Source organism: Dendrobates tinctorius, unplaced genomic scaffold, assembly GCF_039654945.1.
Source record: "Dendrobates tinctorius isolate UK_male_01 unplaced genomic scaffold, ASM3965494v1 ptg000026l, whole genome shotgun sequence".
Classification (NCBI taxonomy): Eukaryota; Metazoa; Chordata; class Amphibia; order Anura; family Dendrobatidae; genus Dendrobates; species Dendrobates tinctorius.
Genome location: NW_027361694.1, coordinates 20,645,233 through 20,655,706, shown reverse-complemented (window position 1 = coordinate 20,655,706; position 10,474 = coordinate 20,645,233). Strand labels below are relative to the sequence as shown.

At 42.1% G+C, this 10,474-nt stretch overlaps 1 protein-coding gene across 1 annotated transcript in view; it reads left to right on the top strand.

Moving 5' to 3' along the window:
- The first annotated feature begins 290 nt into the window (after positions 1-290).
- Positions 291-10,474, top strand: part of CLDN10 (claudin 10) — a 57,959-nt gene continuing 47,775 nt past the window's right edge. Inside the window, exon 1 of the mRNA XM_073569577.1 lies at positions 291-519. Within this exon, the coding sequence (XP_073425678.1) occupies positions 306-519 (214 nt within the window). The 5' untranslated portion in view covers positions 291-305. The remainder of the gene's footprint in view (positions 520-10,474) is intronic.

Genomic DNA, 10,474 nt, shown 5'->3' with positions numbered 1-10,474 from the left:
TCTTTCTGCCCAATATAAATGTTTCATGGTCTTCACATAAGCAAAAGAATGCCACAATCATTTGCTTTTCGTTATTACCCATAACACGTTAATCTGTTGATTAATACATGGTAGTCATTCTTGCCCCAGTGCTTCGCCTCCAGTAAAATGTACTTTGCCCCTCAGTACGGATCACTCCTGAGAAAAGAAAACCATGTTTTACAAGGACCTGTTGTTTTTGTAGCGTCCTTATAATGTAATTAGGCCTTCAGACCACCAGAACTTCTAACAGCTCTCTGAGGATCCCAACCCATCACTTTTCGGATATGTCTGGATTTCAGATTATTGCATTCATATTTTGTGTTTGTGGCACCGGAGCCCTAATTGGTGCAGTGGTTTCAAACGAATGGAGAGTGACCAGCCGAGCCAGCTCTGTCATTACGGCCACTTGGGTGTTCCAGGGCTTGTGGATGAACTGTGCAGGTAATGCTCTGGGTTCATATCACTGTCGCCCGCACTTAACCATTTTCCGTGTAGAAGGTAAGCAGGACTCCTTTTCATTTTGTTCTCCTTTATTTTCTGCTTTCTAGGGAAACTTTTGTGTGGCATATGAGTGAAGATGCGTTACTATGTAGTTTTAGTGGATATCTGTAAAAGAAAAGCTAAGGCTTTCATAACAATAATAATCTTTATTTTTTCATAATAATCTTTATTTTTATATAGCGCCAACATATTCCACAGTGCATTAAAATTTGCACACGTTATCATCACTGTCCCCGATGGGGCTCACAATCTATATTCCCTATCTTTGGAGTGTGGGAGGAAACCGGAGCACCCGGAGGAAACCCACGCAAACACAGGGAGAACATACAAACTTCCTTGCAGATGTCCTTGGTGGGATTTGAACCCAGGACTCCAGTGCTGCAAGGTTGCAGTGCTATCCACTGAGACACTGTGCTGCCCAATTTATATTTCTTATAAAAACATTATTGTAATACTATTCACTCAAATACTACATAGGAACTAATAAGATATGATGCGCGCATATTTTATGGTTCCTGGTTTACAACACCACATATGTAAGGATATGTTCAATATGTTAGTTGTACCCAGCCAGTACAACGAGTAACAAGGATGGAAAAGTTGTGCACTTTGTGTAACTGTTCAGCATCCATAGCCAGAGAAATAAAGGGGATTTTATCAAGTCTTCCAATAGGTTTTCTTTTGTTCAAAATGTTGCAAAATTTTGCGGTGTGCCTTCTTGCAATTTGACACTTTTCTAGCCACTCTTATAAAGTGCATGTGGTCAGCCATAAACATTGAGACAGATTTCTGTCCAGCAGCTTTTAAAAAAAAAGTTGCATAAAAGACACAAACTCACTCAGGATGGAGGTGGCCTAAAATGTATAGTGACGTTTCTAGACAGACGTGTAATGTGGCAAAGTTATCAAACATTGTGTGAGTGTTGTAAATTTGGTGCAGCCACAAGCAAAACTGACTTCAAAAATTCTGCTCCATCTAAATTCTTCCCATAAAATTTAACATTTCTCTGTGTATCAGAGAAAGACAATTACCAGAAAAACTGAAATTGTTGTGGATAAAAATGGCACCAGGAAACTTCCGGATTTGTTTTGTGATCAGTTTACCCTTTTTTTTTTTTTGCTCTAGCTTGTGAGAAAATAAGAGTGCGAGGACCGAACATAAACGTAAATTCTCTGATGGATCAGGAAATATAACTTGTTCCATATAAAGACATGGTACCTGAAGGCAATGTATAGGCATGTCTCACCGTCGTGATTGTGTGATTCTAAATAATGTATTCCCCTTGGCAACATGCATTGATATGGAGCTACCTCCAACCGGTTCCAACAACTTGCACATACATGTACTTGCATCACTGCTGAAGGATGTCTGCTGGATATTAATGGGAATGTGTCATCATAAAGTTACATATTGCTTCAATCAGAATTTTGTGTTACATGAATAAAAAAAATAAATAAAAATTATTTATATACAGTGATATGTACAGTAAATGTTTGGGCACCCCTGGTCAAAATGACTGTTATTGTGAACAGTTAAAGGGAACTTGTCAGGTAACCCGTGCTCCCAGAACCACCAGCAGTTGTGTCTACATAGCTAAATCCCCTGCCTAACAGTCCCTTTATTACACACATAAACATAAACAGATCTTTAGAAAAAGTATTTCTAAAGTCCATTTATGATATGTACATGAGGCCTTTGATTAGAAGATGAGCCGTTAGTGTCCACTTAGCATGTTATCACGCCGCTCACTGTATTGATCCTCTGAAGCCGGGTTATACGCATTCTGGATTCAGAAAGGCGCACTGTGCATGATCAGAAGTCTTCTATACTTCTAAGGATTTTTTTATGTGTTTATATTTTATATTTTAAAAATTTCAAAAAGGAAAACGAGCCGATGCAAACGTTGGGCACCCTTGCTGGGATATTTGTGTGGTCAGATAACTTGACCAAGGTTTCAGACCTTAATTAGCCTGTTAGGGTTATGGCTTATTCACTATCATCATTCGGAAAGGACAGGTGATGCAAATTTCCCAGCTTTATGAAAACACAGCCTCCTCTAACTTTGGGCCAAAAAACAGCAGCCATGGGTTCTTCGAAGCAGCTGCATAGCACTCTGAAAATGAAAATCGTGAAGGCCGATGAAGAAGAAGGCTATAAGAAGATAGCAAAACAGTTTCAAGTTGCCCTTTCCTCAGTTTGAAATGTAAATAAGAAATGTCAGTTAACAGGAGCAGAGGAAGTCAAGACAAGTTCTGGAAGGCCAAGCAAAATTTCAGTGAGAGCTACTCGTAGGATTGCTAGTGAGGCAAATCAGAAAACTAGCTTGACTGCAAAAGACCTTCAGAAAGATTTATCACACTCTGGAGTTGTGGTACGTTCAGGTCTGGTTTTAGACAAAGTGGGGACCTGGGCAAAAGTTTAAAGTGGAGCCCCAAAACTCACACATTGCACTATCACACAGAAACATTTTGGTTGTAGTTACATCTGACGTTCTCTCCTCCATCACTGTTTTCAACTGTATCAGTATCTATAATGCTGATAAGTTGAATGCGCGATGTGGGGGGGCACCGGACCCCTGCTACTCACGAGCCCCATAGCGGCCACTATTAGCAAAATGCCACTGCCTGGGGGCCTCTGGAGGAGCTGGGGGCCCTAGGCAGCTGCCTGGTTTGCCTGCCCCTATCGCTGGCCCTAGGTACATTGTTCTACTGTTCAGAGACACCTGACACAAATATGGCCTTTTTGGAAGAATGCATCCTCACCAAAAAATTCAGTCAGAAGTATGTAAAAGAACATCTAAACAAGTCTGATGCATTTTGGAAACAAATCCTCTGGACAGATGAGGTTAAAATAAAACTCTTTGACCACAATGATGAAAGGTATCTATGGAGATGAAATGGTGCGATATTTCTGGAAAAGAACATCTAGCCATCCATTAAGCATGGGATGGATCAATCATGCTTTGGGGTTGTGATGCAGTAAATGGCACAGGGAACATTTCATGGGTAGAGTAAAGAATGGATTTAAGGAAATTTCAACAAATTCTTGATGCAAACATAACACCATCTGTAAAAAAAAAAAGCTGGGAATTGGAAGAATTTTGCAAGGAACAATGGATGAAAATCCCTCAAAAAAGATTTGAAAGACTCTGGCTACAAAAAGCACTTACAAGCTGTGATACTTTTAAAAGGGAGTGCTACTAGATAGTAACCATGCATGTAAAAGATATATATACCATGATGAGGAGGCAAGGATAGCAGCAACATCCATATACCATCAAAGGGTAAGACAGGTCCTAAAGAGCAGGCTCAATGGGAAGAATAAAATCCGCACCATCAATACATATGCTCTGCCAGTTATCAGATACCCTGCTGGCATAGTGTGCTGGCCAAAAGAAGATATGAAAGCTACAGATGTGATGGCACTAAAGCTCCTCACAATGCATGGAGGTCTCCATCCTAAACCTAACCCCCAAAGATTGTACACCAACAGAAAGGAGGGTGGTCGAGGCTTGATAGGCATCCAAGCTTCCATCATGGATGAAACAAGGAGTATCCAGGAATACATCAGAAAAATGGCACCAAAAGATGAGATGCTGAGAGAAAGTCTAAGGCAGCAACAACAAATCTGAAAGGATGAACAGGAACATGAAGCGCCATGGCAAGACAAGCCGCTGCATGGGATATACCATAGACAGATAATGGAGGTGGCTGACATGGAGAAAACCTACCAATGGCTGGAGAAAGCTGGATTCCGAGACAGCACAGAGGCACTAATCATAGCGGCACAAGAGTAAGCACCAAGTACCAGATCAATAGAAACAGGAATATATAACACAAGACAAGACCCAAGGTGCAGACTATGCAAACAAACCTCAGAAACAACTGTTCAACACATAGTGGCCAGTTGCAAAATGCATGCAGGAACAGCGTATACTAACCGCCACAACCAAGTAGTGGGAATTGTATACAGGTACATCTGCACAGCATATGGGCTAAATCCTCCTAAGTCCAGGAGGGAGACCCCAGAGAAAGTGGTGGAGAATGAAAGGGCTAAAATCCTGTAGGACTTCAAGTTCCAGACCGATAAGCAGGTGTTGGGTAACCAACCAGACATTGTGATAGTAGACAAGGGTCAGAAGACAGCATTGATAATAGATGTGGCAGTGCCAAGTGACAGCAACATCAAAAAGAAGAAATATAAGAAGCTGGAGAAAAACCAGGGCCTCAAAGGAGAACTGGAGAAGATGTAGAAGGTGAAGGCAACAGTGATTCCAGTGGTGATAGGAGCACTTGGAACAGTGACCCCCTAAATTGGGAAAATGGCTACAACAGATCCCAGGAGCAACATCTGAGCTCTCTGTCCAGAAAAGCGCAATACTGGTAACAACTAAGATCCTGCACAGAAGCCTCGAACTCCCAGGTCTCTGGTAGAGGACCTGAGATTGAGAAAGGACAAAAAAGACCACCACTATAGTGTGGTGACAAGGAAGTTTTTTGTTTTATATACAGTATATTCTGCTTACAATACAATACATCTTTAACTTTAGGCCTTTTAGAGATCATTTCATCTTCAACTTGCTTAACAGTTCACAATAACAGTCATTTTGACCAGCGGTGCCCACACTCTTACATGCCACTGTACAGTATATTCTTTTTTTCATTATTTATTTAACACAATATTACAACTAAAACAATATGTCATTTTCTGGGTACGCATTCCCTTTACAAAATGTAACTCCAAGTCAGTCAAACTTCTGTGAAATCTACACTTATTGTGATTCAATTTCTCCTGCTGTTGTGCAAATGGAATAAACAACAGTTAGAAATAATAGGAAGGTCACTAACATCCATGTGTCTGCTTAGTAAGAGTGCAAAACAGAAGCCGCGGAGACACCATCACATGTTTCTCAACGCAAGCAATGACAAGCCAGGTCTTTCACCGGGAAGGAACAACCACGGGAAGGGCAGTCTCCAATGAAGGAAACCACCTATGCCAAAACATGGCATCCATCCACAGACAGCTGTTTCGGGGTATTTGCCCCTCATCAGTGTGGAGTAGGAAACAGTTTCCTACTCCACACTGATGAGGGGCAAATACCCCGAAACAGCTGTCTGTGGATGGATACCATGTTTTGGCATAGGTGGTTTCCTTCATTGGAGACTGCCCTTCCCGTGGTTGTTCCTTCCCGGTGAAAGACCTGCCTAGTCATTGCTTGCGTTGAGAAACATGTGATGGTGTCTCCGCGGCTTCTGTTTTGCATGTTTTGCATATTTCCCATAAGGGATGGGGGCAGTGCTCTAGAATCACTGCGTTGAGAAACACGTGATGGTGTCTCTGCAGTGTTGGATGTTGATCTCCATGAGGTCAATCATCCTCATTTTTCACTGCTTAGTAAGAGTGTCCAGGGTTCCCCTTATTTTTTTGAGCAGTATATATATATATACAGTACAGACCAAAAGTTTGGACATACCTTCTCATTCAAAGAGTTTTCACTCTGGAGGCGTCAAAACTATGAATTAACACATGTGGAATTATATAATTAACAAAAAAGTGTGAAACAACTGAAAATATGTCTTATATTCTAGGTTCTTCAAAGTAGCCACCTTTTGCTTTGATTACTGCTTTGCACACTCTTGGCATTCTCTTGATGAGCCTCAAGAGGTAGTCACCGGAAATGGTCTTCCAACAGTCTTGAAGGAGTTCCCAGAGATGCTTAGCACTAGTTGACCCTTTTGCCTTCACTCTGCGGTCCAGCTCACCCCAAACCATCTTGATTGGGTTCAGGTCTTGTGACTGTGGAGGCCAGGTCATCTGGCGTAGCACCCCATCATTCTCCTCCTTGATCAAATAGTCTTTACACAGCCTGGAGATGTGTTTGGGGTCATTGCCCTGTTGAAAAATAAATGATGGTCCAACTACACGCAAACCGGATGGAATAGCATGCCGCTGCAAGATGCTGTGGTAGCCATGCTGGTTCAGTATGCCTTCAATTTTGAATAAATCCCCAACAGTGTCACCAGCAAAGCACCCCCACACCATCACACCTCCTCCTACATGTTTTATGTTTCACGGTGGGAACCAGGCATGTAGAGTCCATCTGTTCACCTTTTCTGCGTCGCACAAAAACATGGTGGTTGGAACCAAAGATCTCAAATTTGGACTCATCAGACCAAAGCACAGATTTCCACTGGTCTAATGTCCATTTCTTGTGTTCTTTAGCCCAAACAAGTCTCTTCTTATTGTTGCCTGTCCTTAGCAGTGGTTTCCTAGCAGCATTTTTACAATGAAGGCCTGCTGAACAAAGTCTCCTTTTAACACTTGTTGTAGAGATGTGTCTGCTGCTAGAACTCTGTGTGGCATTGACCTGGTCTCTAATCTGAGCTGCTGTTAACCTGTGATTTCTGAGGCTGGTGACTTGGATGAACTTATCCTCCGCAGCAGAGGTGACTCTTGGTCTTCCTTTCCTGGGGCGGTCCTCATGTGAGCCTGTTTCTTTGTAGCGCCTGATGGTTTTTGCCACTGCACTTGGGGACACTTTCAAAGTTTTCCCAATTTTTCAGACTGACTGACCTTCATTTCTTAAAGTAATGATGGCCACTTGTTTTTCTTTACTCAACTGCTTTTTTCTTGCCATAATACAAATTCTAACAGTCTATTCAGTAGGACTATCAGCTGTGTATCCACCAGACTTCTGCACAACACAACTGATGGTCCCAACCCCATTTATAAGGCTAGAAACCCCACTTATTAAACCTGACAGGGCACACCTGTGAAGTGAAAACCATTTTCGGTGACTACCTCTTGAAGCTCATCAAGAGAATGCCAAGAGTGTGCAAAGCAGTTATCAAAGCAAAAGGTGACTACTTTGAAGAACCTAGAATATGACATACAGTGGGGCAAAAAAGTATTTAGTCAGTCAGCAATAGTGCAAGTTCCACCACTTAAAAAGATGAGAGGCGTCTGTAATTTACATCATAGGTAGACCTCAACTATGGGAGACAAACTGAGAAAAAAAAATCCAGAAAATCACATTGTCTGTTTTTTTTTCATTTTATTTGCATATTATGGTGGAAAATAAGTATTTGGTCGGAAACAAGCAATCAAGATTTCTGGCTCTCACAGACCTGTAACTTCTTCTTTAAGAGTCTCCTCTTTCCTCCACTCATTACCTGTAGTAATGGCACCTGTTTAAACTTGTTATCAGTATAAAAAAGACACCTGTGCACACCCTCAAACAGTCTGACTCCAAACTCCACTATGGTGAAGACCAAAGAGCTGTCAAAGGACACCAGAAACAAAATTGTAGCCCTGCACCAGGCTGGGAAGACTGAATCTGCAATAGCCAACCAGCTTGGAGTGAAGAAATCAACTGTGGGAGCAATAATTAGAAAATGGAAGACATACAAGACCACTGATAATCTCCCTCGATCTGGTGCTCCACGCAAAATCCCACCCCGTGGGGTCAGAGTGATCACAAGAACGGTGAGCAAAAATCCCAGAACCACGCGGGGGGACCTAGTGAATGAATTGCAGAGAGCTGGGACCAATGTAACAAGGCCTACCATAAGTAACACACTACGCCACCATGGACTCAGATCCTGCAGTGCCAGACGTGTCCCACTGCTTAAGCCTGTACATGTCCGGGCCCGTCTGAAGTTTGCTAGAGAGCATTTGGATGATCCAGAGGAGTTTTGGGAGAATGTCCTATGGTCTGATGAAACCAAACTGGAACTGTTTGGTAGAAACACAACTTGTCGTGTTTGGAGGAAAAAGAATACTGAGTTGCATCCATCAAACACCATACCTACTGTAAAGCATGGTGGTGGAAACATCATGCTTTGGGGCTGTTTCTCTGCAAAGGGGCCAGGACGACTGATCCGGGTACATGAAAGAATGAATGGGGCCATGTATCGTGAGATTTTGAGTGCAAACCTCCTTCCATCAGCAAGGACATTGAAGATGAAACGTGGCTGGGTCTTTCAACATGACAATGATCCAAAGCACACCGCCAGGGCAACGAAGGAGTGGCTTCGTAAGAAGCATTTCAAGGTCCTGGAGTGGCCTAGCCAGTCTCCAGATCTCAACCCTATAGAAAACCTTTGGAGGGAGTTGAAAGTCCGTGTTGCCAAGCGAAAAGCCAAAAACATCACTGCTCTAGAGGAGATCTGCATGGAGGAATGGGCCAACATACCAACAACAGTGTGTGGCAACCTTGTGAAGACTTACAGAAAATGTTTGACCTCTGTCATTGCCAACAAAGGATATATCACAAAGTATTGAGATGAAATTTTGTTTCTGACCAAATACTTATTTTCCACCATAATATGCAAATAAAATGAAAGAAAAACAGACAATGTGATTTTCTGGATTTTTTTTTCTCAGTTTGTCTCCCATAGTTGAGGTCTACCTATGATGTAAATTACAGACGCCTCTCATCTTTTTAAGTGGTGGAACTTGCACTATTGCTGACTGACTAAATACTTTTTTGCCCCACTGTATTTTCAGTTGTTTCACACTTTTTTGCTAATTATATAATTCCACATGTGTAAATTCATAGTTTTGATGCCTTCAGAGTGAATCTACAATTTTCATAGTCATGAAAATAAAGAAAACTCTTTGAATGAGAAGGTGTGTCCAAACTTTTGGTCTGTACTGTATATGCACACAGTGTGACAAAATCACTGATTGTTAGCTCTTGTAATATAAACACAGAAAAAATGCTTAAGCACACAAACTGCTGAGAGAGGTTAAACAGCCATGTTTAGTGCTAGGATGATTAAACAGCTGTAGAGTGGGAAGAGTCCAGAGCAGTAGTGGGCAATTCATTTTCCCAAGGGGCCACATGAGAAACTGGCACTGCTGTGGAGGGCCGAACCAATCGGCTGAACTTAAAGGAGCGGTCCGAAACCAAAGGCGAATTTCATATTAAATGTATAGCTATTCAGTGTAATAATCTAATTTTGTTTTCTAATATACTTGACTGAAAAATTCCCTAACGTACCCTGTTGTGAAATCTCTTGATCTGACTTCTGAGTCTGGGCTCCCTCTGGTGGTTGCTGGGGGTAGTGGAGCTGGTCGTATTGACAGAAATATATCACCTGACTGGGAGGATTTAAGTGAGCAAGCATCCTTTAGTTGCTGCTGGTGATTTGTTTCTCTTCCTGTGCATTGTGAAGTCTGCTTTTTCCCCTCCTTGGTCTTGCATCATTCAGATAAGTTATTTGTTTGCTGGAATCTTTTGCATTTGATATAGGTTTTGCCTTTCTCTGCTTTTTGCTTTGCTGTGTGGGTTCAGCATTATTCCCTGATGGGATTTGTGCTGGACCCCGCTCATATGTAACAGCTTATGTCATTCTGTTCAGTATTGCTAATCCCCTGTTATATTAGTATTTTTTGCTTTGCTTCCAGTTCACACCAGAATGCTGATCTAGCGGGGGAGAGGTCGTGTGGCCTCAGTGTTTTTGCATATCAGACGTGTTGGATTTTTTAGGGTTTTTGCGTGATTTCAGACAGTATCTTTTCTGTCTTGTCCTATCTAGACAGTTTGGGCCCCATCATTTGCTCACTCTATTTTCTGCCTGCGTTTGTGCCTCATCTTGTCTCACTGACAATATATGTTTGGGGGCTATCTATTTCTTTGGGGTTCTACTCCGGGGCAATTAGCTTTCACCTTTCTTGCTTTAGGCTTTATTAACTCTTTGGCTGTGCCGAGGCGTCTAGGGCATCGTAGGCAGGTCCCATGGCTAATGCTAGTTGTGTTCTAGGTTTAGTGGTCTGCAATCTGCAAAGTTGCCATCCTTTCTGGTTTCCTGGTTGCTTAGCTAATTTCCCGTAATCCTCCACGGTGACCAAATCATAACAGTACCCTCTACATTCTGACTTCCTGTCTTTTTTTTTTTTACATCCCATGACATTTTGTTTGAGATTCACCAGTCCATGCTGGGATACT